At 37.5% G+C, this 10,010-nt stretch overlaps 1 protein-coding gene across 1 annotated transcript; it reads left to right on the forward strand.

The window, feature by feature from the left end:
• The first annotated feature begins 5,079 nt into the window (after positions 1 to 5,079).
• LOC106527110 (PI-PLC X domain-containing protein 1) lies at positions 5,080 to 9,307 on the forward strand. The gene is made up of 6 exons (XM_014021877.1): positions 5,080 to 5,311; positions 6,490 to 6,614; positions 6,688 to 6,819; positions 8,054 to 8,221; positions 8,318 to 8,495; positions 8,935 to 9,307. The coding sequence occupies exons 1-6, from the start codon at positions 5,236 to 5,238 to the stop codon at positions 9,165 to 9,167; spliced, it is 912 nt and encodes a 303-aa protein (XP_013877331.1). The 5' UTR covers positions 5,080 to 5,235; the 3' UTR covers positions 9,168 to 9,307.
• The last annotated feature ends 703 nt before the right edge of the window (positions 9,308 to 10,010 follow it).

Below are 10,010 nucleotides of genomic sequence, written 5' to 3' on the forward strand. Positions count from 1 at the left end.
AAAATCAACTCCTCAAACAATGACTCATACAAAAACAAATTAAACAATTTCATATTTCTTTAACAATTTTGCTTTGATACTTTTTTTAAAGGAATTAATTGACCCAATGCTTTTATAATCATTTTCCAGATTATTCTATAGTCTTTTACAGGAGCCAGGTCACTTTGTCATACTAGGACAGCTGAAAAGACCTGTTATTTCCCCACTGTGGGATCAATAAAAAGTTATTTTTTATCTTACTTTTCCCCACCTTTTGCACCAAATTAATCTGAGGAGTTGATCAGCTCTGCTTTTTAAATCTGTTTTTCTTCGTAAGGAAGACTATCAAATGGCTTCGCCAAAATCCAGACCACAACATTCAAACTGTCTACCATATGTGCAGCTTGCTACCTAGCTACCTCGCTAGCTGGGACTGGCGCGAGGCTAGTGTGACGTGTGTGTCCGTCTGTGATGTGCTTTTTGATGGTGAAGGGGCTCAGCAGCCCCCGCTGGACAGAAGAAGTCAGAAAGAAGAAGTCAGTCTCCAAACACAAGCAGCTACAAAACAACCACCAGAAATAGAASCTYGATTTGTCGCTAGTCKTTTTTAACAAAGAAAATGCTGCTAAAAGTATCAATAAAGTYTATGGCTCAACTCAGAACAGAAACAAAAGTAAAACAATGCTCTCACGGAATGTTTACACCAAAAGATCGCTGATWCGCTCATTTCGCTGTCAATCAAAAAGGGATTCAGCCTCCAACAGATCAACCAATCATCATGCAGAAGCTGAGCGTCCGAGCCAGCCAAGGCCAGCCCACTTCCCCATAGACCCCCAGAGATGCTCAGCGTCCGATGGGTGGGACAAAGCCAGCATTTATCCAATGACTCGTCTCGTTTCGCTGCACTCTTTGCATTGCTAATRAGCTCTGTGGAAGCTGAGCGTCCAACTGTTTGTGAAGCTGCRGGAATGAGTGAGAGGAACGYCGYGTCGTTACTGTGATAAAAAGCTGATTCTGAACAAAAGTTCAGCGCGTTGTAGCACAGATTTAGTCAATGACATGTACACACAACAGTATATATTTGATCTCTTTTTTTTACATTTTAGGGGAAGCTGAGCTTCCCTTACAGTCTTAGAGCAATCACTTCTGACACATGTGCATTGTTATAAAGAACTTGTAAGATTTACTTGAAAAAATTCTCATAACAATTTGCACTAATGTTTGTTAAGTAAATTTAAATGCTACAAATTCATGTAATATTTACTCATCTTTATCTAGTAAAAGTTATGAAGAATATAGTTAAAGATTTGTGAATAAACCNCTACAAATTCATGTAATATTTACTCATCTTTATCTAGTAAAAGTTATGAAGAATATAGTTAAAGATTTGTGAATAAACCAGGTAAATTTTACTTAATTTGATCAAGTACGTTACAAGATTTAATTGAGTTTAATTAATTAGAAATGATCACAATTGCCATGCACGAAGCGAGCAAACTTGACAAGTCATTGAGAGAAAAGCTGAGGTTGCCATGGAAATGCCATTGTACGACTATTGATTTTACAACATTTTTCCATTTATTTGGGTGACAATGCTTCATAAATCCTCCAGTCATGTCACTACCCATCTCCATTAATTCCTCATGCCAAAATGGAACCCTAACTGGGGTCATTGCCCTCTGCACAATGTTTAGTTAAGTCAATATGTTGATTTTACATTCTCTTTTTTGCATTTGTGGAAATCCAGGATGGCAACCAAAATGGCACAATAAACATACATGTGACAAAATTTCAAGTGGATATCATCAACTTGTGTTTACTATGCATGTTGAAGATTATAAATATACAAAGCTTTGAAAAGAAATATCAATGGGGTGTACAGGGGAGAAGTTCATGTGATTCAGTTTAGGTGAATTTTAGCCTTTTTTGTATGTGTTTACTCCAGCCATTATGCATCAAACATGATCTAATCATGGGAATCTATTTTTCAACCAATTACCTATGAAAACACAAAATAAAATGAAGTGAATGGTGTCTGTCGGATGTATAGTTTAGGAGCTATRATGATTTAAATTTTCATTTTTCACAATGGAAAATCCAGGTTGGCCATTAAAGATAGTTAATAAAAACATATATGGGACAATAATTYRCTCTGGGGTCATCACAATCCATTTACTAGACACTTAAGGATTACAAAAAGTTAGGTTAAAAAATATAACTTTCGAGTGCATGGGACCCCCACCTTCCTACTTGACTAACTGACTCCCTGTCAAATTCAGAATAGATTTTAAAATATTACTCTTAACATACAAAGCTCTTAACAGCCAAGCTCCATAATATATTAAACGTCTTATTGTTCCATATTTTCCTAACAGAGCACTTCGCTCTCAGACTGCAGGTTYACTTGTGGTTCCTCAAGTTTCTAAAAGTACAATGGGAGGCAGAGCTTTCAGTTGTCAAGCTCCTCTCTTGTGGAACCAAATTCCCATTTCTGTCCATGAGGCTGACACTCTGTCTACTTTTAAGATTAGACTGAAGACTTTCCTTTTTNTTACAGGCACCAAGATGGGGGTCAGTAAGTATTCCCACTCCTGCTGGGCGCCTCTCAGCATGGGCAACTCCAGAGTGGAAGAGTGTCCAACCCCTCTCGAGGAGACTGGTTCCAGAGCCAGAGCGGTGCGTCGAGGTGAGTCCAACTATATCTAGTCAGAAACTCTCAACCTCACACACCAGCTCAGGCTCCTTCCCCACCAGAGAGGTGACATTCCACGTCCCTAGAGCCAGCTTCTGTAGCCGAGGATTAGGCCGTCAAGGTCCCCACCTTCCACCACTGACCAACACACATTACACCCGACCCCTACGGGGTCCCATGCACCCGAAAGAAATATTTTTAACCTAACTTTTAGTAATCCTTACAGTGTCTAGTAAATGGATTGTGATGGCCCCAGAGTGAATTATTGTCCCATATATGTTTTTATTAACCATCTTTAATGGCCGACCTGGATTTTCCATTGTGAAAAGTGAAAATTTAAATTATCATAGCTCCTAAACTATACATCCAACAAACACCATTCACCCCATATTATTTTTGTCTTTTCATGGGTAATTGTTTGAAAAAATATTCTCATGATTAGATCATATTTGATGCATAATAGCTGGAGTAAACACAAAAATGCTAAAATTTGCCCAAACTCAATCACAGGAACTTCTCCCCTGTACACCCCATTGATATTTTTTTCAAAGCTTTGTATATTTATAATCTTCAACATACATATTAAACATAAGATGATGATATCCACTTGAATTTTTTCTCATGTATGTTTATTGTGCCATTTTGGTTGCCATCCTGGATTTCCACAAATGCAGAAAAGAGAATGTAAAATCAACATATTGACTTAACTAGACATTGTGCAGAGGGCAATGACCCCAGTTTGGGTTCCATTTTGGCACGAGGAATTAATGGAGATGGGTAGTGACATGACTGGAGGATTTATGAAGCATTGTCACCCAAATAAATGGAAAAATGCATAAAAATAGATAGAATTTGGCCTCGGAGAAAAGAAAACCACCCCAAATTATTCATTCATCAAGTAGAAGGTCTTCATAATTGATATCTTGCTCTTCAATGTCATCCTCATCTATTTCCTCTACTATTTTCTCCAGCAAGTCAATCAGTGTAGTAGGGTAGATTGGGTCACATGACCACACTGGCTCCAGGGTACCATCTTCACCCAGCCCTGGCCAGGATTGTAAGGCTTGGGACACGGGAATGTTGGTGAGGTTGCTCTTTTGTATATGGCCAGGTGGGGGTTGACTTGATTAACATGTGGAACCAGGTTCTCCCTGCAGGGTGGCAATCACGAGAGGTACACCTTCAATTTTGTGGTGATGGTCTCATCCTCCCAGATCATCTTTCTGAGCATGATGCTTCTTGTGCGATTCACAGATTTCTCCTGACCGTGGCTATACATCAGACATGTGAAGGCCTAGATGTGCTTGAACACTTCTGGTTCCACAGACCACTCCTCACCAAGTTTTCTGAGGAGATAAATAATTATAGTATTGCAAAATCATATTGCATCAATGCATAGGGCCAGCAGGTACTTATTGCCATAACATGCTTCTATAAATCTGAATAAAAACATTAATCTGAAAGCTGCATGGTACTTGGGATATCTCTGCAGCTTTTTTAGAGGCCCAACCTTCCCTTTACCCTTAAAGGTGCACTGAAAAAACAAACTTTTGGGTGTAGTAACATTTATTTAATTATTCTTTTGAATTTTACAAAAAAATCAAAATCTCTAAACTACTAGAATTTACTAAATAAACAATACAATTTTGAATTTGAACTGAAATTGAATTGAATACGCATTATATNTGTCTTTAGTCTCTCTTCTCTACATGTTTATTGTAATTATTTCTATCAATAACATGTTTTTCTTTTTGTCTCTTTTCCAGAAGCAGGTGCACCTGGACCAGTTCTTCTGTGTTTGTCTGTGTCTCTTTCCTGTCCCCCAACCAAGCCGGTCTAGGCAGATGGCCGCCTGTCCTGAGCCTGGTTCTGCTGGAGGTTTCTTCCTGTCAATGGGGAGTTTTTCCTCTCCACTGTTTGCTCAGGATGGGAGACTGTGATGAAGTGATGATTCAACACGGTCTGCTGGCTTCTTGTTTAGATTGTTCTTTTTTATGTTCATAGCCCTGAGACAACTTATGTTGTGACTTGGCGCTATATAAATAAACTCAATTGAATTGAATTGAATTGAATTAAAAATCTCATTGTACTTAAAGGTATTCATAGAATATCTAAAAGTGAATACCGGTACTCAATGTGGTTTAAGGTGTCAGAGCCTATGATTTGCATTGTCTAAAACGTGAAAGAGTTTTGTTTCCTGCATATTGGTCACTGTAGTAAATGATGCAGGTATGAGGAAGTTTCATTGAAGTCAGACAGAAAAAACCTGACTGACAACATCAGACAGGGCCGTTGCTCCTCCCACAGAAATCAGGAAATCACTGCCTATGCTGCACTGCACTTCAACCTGAAATAATTAAAACAGGAGATTAGAGAACCTGGCAAAGGTTGGTGAGTACTATTTTCTAAACTTTTGACCTTATTTAAGTAGTTTGTACTTTCATTTACATCACTTTATTGTGGCTTTATATCTTTGTTTTTAAGGTTTTGTTTTTGAGTTTGGGAGGTTTTTGTGTTCAATTTTAAATTTCAGCAGACAAGGAGGAAAAGAAAAACAAGGAGCTATGAGTGGTTATGACTGGATGTCCCAACTGCCAACCGAKCTTCATACCATTCCTCTTTATAAACTCACCATACCAGGTAAAAAGCTGAACACAGGACAGCTGCTATAGAAATACTGCAACTTGTCTCTACAGTATGAGTTGCCATCTAACACCAATATACTTTTTTATGTGTAAGCAAAAAAGATAATTTTGTTTCCAGAATTGTCTATTATTTATGTGAAAGTCTGTTGGTTAACGTTAACTTTTAGGGAAATCTTTGTAAGGCACAAATGTTACCTCTGTGTTTTGTCATTTACTACTCATAAATACTTACTGTATACTTCAGACCTATTGGCAATATGTAATAATGGCGCATGTAAAATATGACAACCTTTCTATTCACAATTGGAAAGTGAATGTATGGTAACAATATACAATCTTCTGATTTGCTTTTCTTTAGTGGTAGTAATTATTTTCTTTTTTTCTGGCAAACTTTCCAAAGAAGTCATACTTATTCACTCGTTTCCTGATGGTCCTGTTATGAATGTTAACATTCAATCTGATAACTGAGGCCTATAGTGTCTAGTATTGAGCTTTTGGATTTTAACATTTCTGGGATCATTGCACAGCCTGACCTTGGGGTAATTTTGCTGAAATATCCATTACTGGGAATGCAGCTGCCTTAAATGATTCCTGCGTGAGAATTATCTTTCTTTCTGTAAATGATGGAAATGACCTTCACCTTCATGACTGCAGCATTTCTGGTCCAGTCTAATTTCTAATAGTCCTCTCCAGATGGGCCTTCAGTTAATTAAAAAAATATGCATGATCAACAAATACTATTAAGATCACACATAAGCTAAAGTATGAAACCAATTCCAATCACATCACATAAGACAGGATGTTGTCAGAAAATTATCCTCTCCTACAATTAAAAATCTGCTTCAGTCTTGATRTAAAATGATGCCATTCAGAAAGGAATTAACATTTTACAAAAAATAAAAATAAAAATTCATATTTGATCTCTTGTATAAAAAATTGTTTATCCCAAAAAAGTTATACAACAAGACATCACAGTTCCCCCGGGGCCAAGTAAACCAAAAAGTCCATGAGCACCTGTGGAGTTGACACTTTGACAATTTACTGCATTTTCAAGTCTTGCACAAAGAAAAAAAATCTGTTATCAAAACACACTGTGATATGGGACCAACTGTATTTTGAAAGATGTGTTTTTCATTGAATTGATAACAGGAATGTGCTCTCTGTCCTTCTCAGGAAGCCATGATTCAATGAGCTATGACTTAGACATCAACTCCACAATTATAGAGCCTGCAAGACTGACAAGATTTAGCAAGATTTGTTGTTTGCGTAGAATCATACGCAGATGGGCAACCACTCAGGTAAGGAGAATATTTTTCTGTTTAAATGCAGAAAGAGTGGATAGTGTTTGACTTGTGTTGGCTTTAATCACAGGAAGTGACCATCTCAGAACAATTGAACCAAGGGGTTCGCTACTTCGACCTGAGGATTGCTCGCAAGCCCAATGACACTCATCCCACCAGGCTTTACTTCCACCATGGACTGTACACTCAGATGGATGTAGAAGTGAGGGATGAACCACGCCACGCTGAAAGTTACTGGTTATAGTTTGGACAGAAYAGAAGCAAACACAGACAGGAACCACATAATTAAATGTTAACCCATTTTGGAGCATCTTTTTCACTGTACCCAACAAATGTTATCAAACACAAAATGACCAAAACTGACAATACAGGACTAAAAATTGGTATGGTAGTAGTGGAGAGCAATTTTTAACGCATACATCAAGCACTAAATGTTGTGCAAGATGTTTGCTGAAAATTTTGCCATGAACAGTTTGCCATAAGTTGGAGTCAACTATATTTATCTGTTAGCAAAGTATTATCTACTGGATTTTATTGAAACTTTCCTAAAGTAATCGTTGAATGTACATCTACAACTGATTAAGTATTAGAGTCAACCCAGTAGAAGATGGCTGACAGCCAATCAAAGTCAGCCAGCACTAAATAATGATGAAAACACAGTCAATTTTACWGATAATGATCTAAACCAGGGATAGTCAATTCTGGTCCTCAATGTCCGCAGCCCTGAACATTGTGTTTCTCTGCTCCATCACACCTGATTTGAATGAATGGATGATTTTCAGGCTTCTGCAGAACTTGGATGAGGTACAGTAATTCACTGATTGAATCAAGTGTGTTAGAGAAGGGAAAAAAGTAAAACATGCAGGGCTGCGGACCTCGAGGACCAGGATTGACTATCCCTGATCTAAACTTTGGTATGGTAGTAGCTACAGTCATTTGTAATACATATTTAAAGCACTATACACTATATGCAATGTTTAATTTTAAATCCTGGCATTGCTGTAACCASTGGAGTCATCTGTCTGTTAGCAAACCAGCTTTTGAGCCATTCAGAAAGTAATCATATACATTTACAACTGATGAGCATTTGGAGTCAACCATATTGAAGATGGCTGCAGCATCTAATCACTGTCAGTCAGTGCAAAAATGGCTACAACTCAGTCAATTTCACAAATAATTCACTAAAATGTGTTGTAGTTCTTGCTGAGAGTCATTCACAATATATTTTTCACAATTTTGTTAAATTTGCACATCATATAAATTTTAAGGTTGGACCAAAGCAACTTTAATGTAATTTATCAACCTTTGTAGTTTCAAATGAAAGGTGGTGAAAGAAAGCTACGTCTTTAACTTTTAAACAGATAATATCAATAAATTGTAAAGATACAATAGAGGAGGGTTTTACCAACTTTTKTTGTGCTATTTTTTGTCATCAGACTGGTCTGAAGAGAATTAACACATGGGCAGAGAGGCATCCCAAAGAAGTCATCATCTTGTCTTTATCCCACTTCCATGGCTTCGATAAAAACAATGGAGCAAACCTTCACAACCACCTCATCGGATTTATTAAAGACTTGTTCGGAGCAAAACTTCTGCCCTTTATGGTAAGGTTTCCATTTTGATTATTAACTTAACCTAATGAAAACAACATTGATTCTCTAAACCACCTTAAATAATGTTCATCTTATATTCCCTTGCAGAATAACCCTTCCCTCGAGAGCTGTTGGAACCAAGGCAAAAACGTTATAATTTCATACGATCATTCAGCRAATCAACAGCTGTGGAGGAAAATACCTTATTTTTATGGCAACAGTATGGACCGTGCAAAAATAACATCAAAACTCCAAGAAGCTTTGGAAAAGAAAAAACCCTCTGACTGTAAGCTTTATTTGTTTCAGAAGGTTTTTATTATCTCCCCGCCAAGGGTGAAGGCAGAACAATTAAGTTTTTACCTGTGTGTTGGTTTGTACCATAAACATATCATGAACCACTGAATGGATTTTAATGAAACTCCATCCAAACTCACATCTACAACCATGTAACATGAGTAAACCCAATTAAGATGGCTGCTGAAGCTATATCGTTAGCAAAACATGGCTATGCCTCAGACAATTTTACAGACATTGAGGTAAAACTTGGTGTGGTTGTTGCTGAAAGTCATTTACATATTCTCTGAGCTCTGACACGTATATCTAGGAAGATCTCCCAATATTGCATTTATGAGGTTAATAATCATCTAGTAGTGCTAAATGATTAGTCTATAATCTGTGCTTTGAAATAATTGGGATTTAATTTTTAAATATCCTACTGTCCACAGATTTCTTTGTGTGTGGCTTAAATCCCACTCTGCCCCATGATGTCAGGATCTTCAAGTACATCCTTCGCCTGTGTGACAGTTTCCCCAAAGTCATCCGCAGGAGTTTGGTGAAGCTGCTGCCATGGGTGAACCAGCAACATGAAAAAACTCCTATGAACATTGTCGCCTCTGATGTGGTGACGAGAGACGACTTTGTCCCAACAATCGTGAAGCTTAATTTAAAACAAAAATGAAAATGTTTCAGTCTCCTTTACTGCTCTTAAACCTCTGGGTGGATATATTACCTGAGGCTTAAGAGGATTGTTGTATAGATTGTTGAATTTATTTTATTTTAAGTTTTGCAATTATAAATTTCCTACCGTAAATATTAAACACAAGAAAAGATTATATTTCAGCAAGCAAGTGAGAAATAATGTTTTCGCCCATGACTGTGTTATCATGAAACATCTCTCGAGCCACTGGACAGATTTTAAAGAAACTCTCAAGTAACCTAATGCTTAGATCAGGGGTGCCCAAACATTTTCCCCGAGAGGGCCAAAATGAAAATCTATCCAGGGCTGCAGGCCAAATTCATTAATATAATACATGAAATACAAATACTTTTTAAAGTAAAGTCCTTTATTTTTAACGATTAAGCTAATGGCCCTCTTTTGTTTTAGTCTGTGCACTTGGAGAAAGTCTGCCATACCCTCAAGTAGCAAAGGCTCATGGGACATTTCATAAATTGATAAAAGGAGTTTTTGTGGCCTTATAAAGTGTGCAAAACTACATGTGGGGTTGAATCTGATCTAAATATTTCTTGTTGTCATTTCATGTTTCATGTTTAATCGTATTAAATCAGCACCATGAATGAAAATTATTCATTACAGCCATTTTATGTAGTCATTTGACCAATGGAAATACTATGTTTCTACATAGTATAACCTTGTAGCTTTGGCAACTGTTGGAGGGCCAAATCAAATTGCTTGGCGGGCCAAATTTGGCCCACGGGCCCCACTTTGGGCTCCTCTGGCTTAGATGTAGCATTAATTTGCAGTCAACTCGGTTCAAGATGCCTGCCACAGCCAACCAACCAC

This window comes from Austrofundulus limnaeus, unplaced genomic scaffold (genome assembly GCF_001266775.1).
Source record: "Austrofundulus limnaeus strain Quisiro unplaced genomic scaffold, Austrofundulus_limnaeus-1.0 Scaffold309, whole genome shotgun sequence".
Classification (NCBI taxonomy): Eukaryota; Metazoa; Chordata; class Actinopteri; order Cyprinodontiformes; family Rivulidae; genus Austrofundulus; species Austrofundulus limnaeus.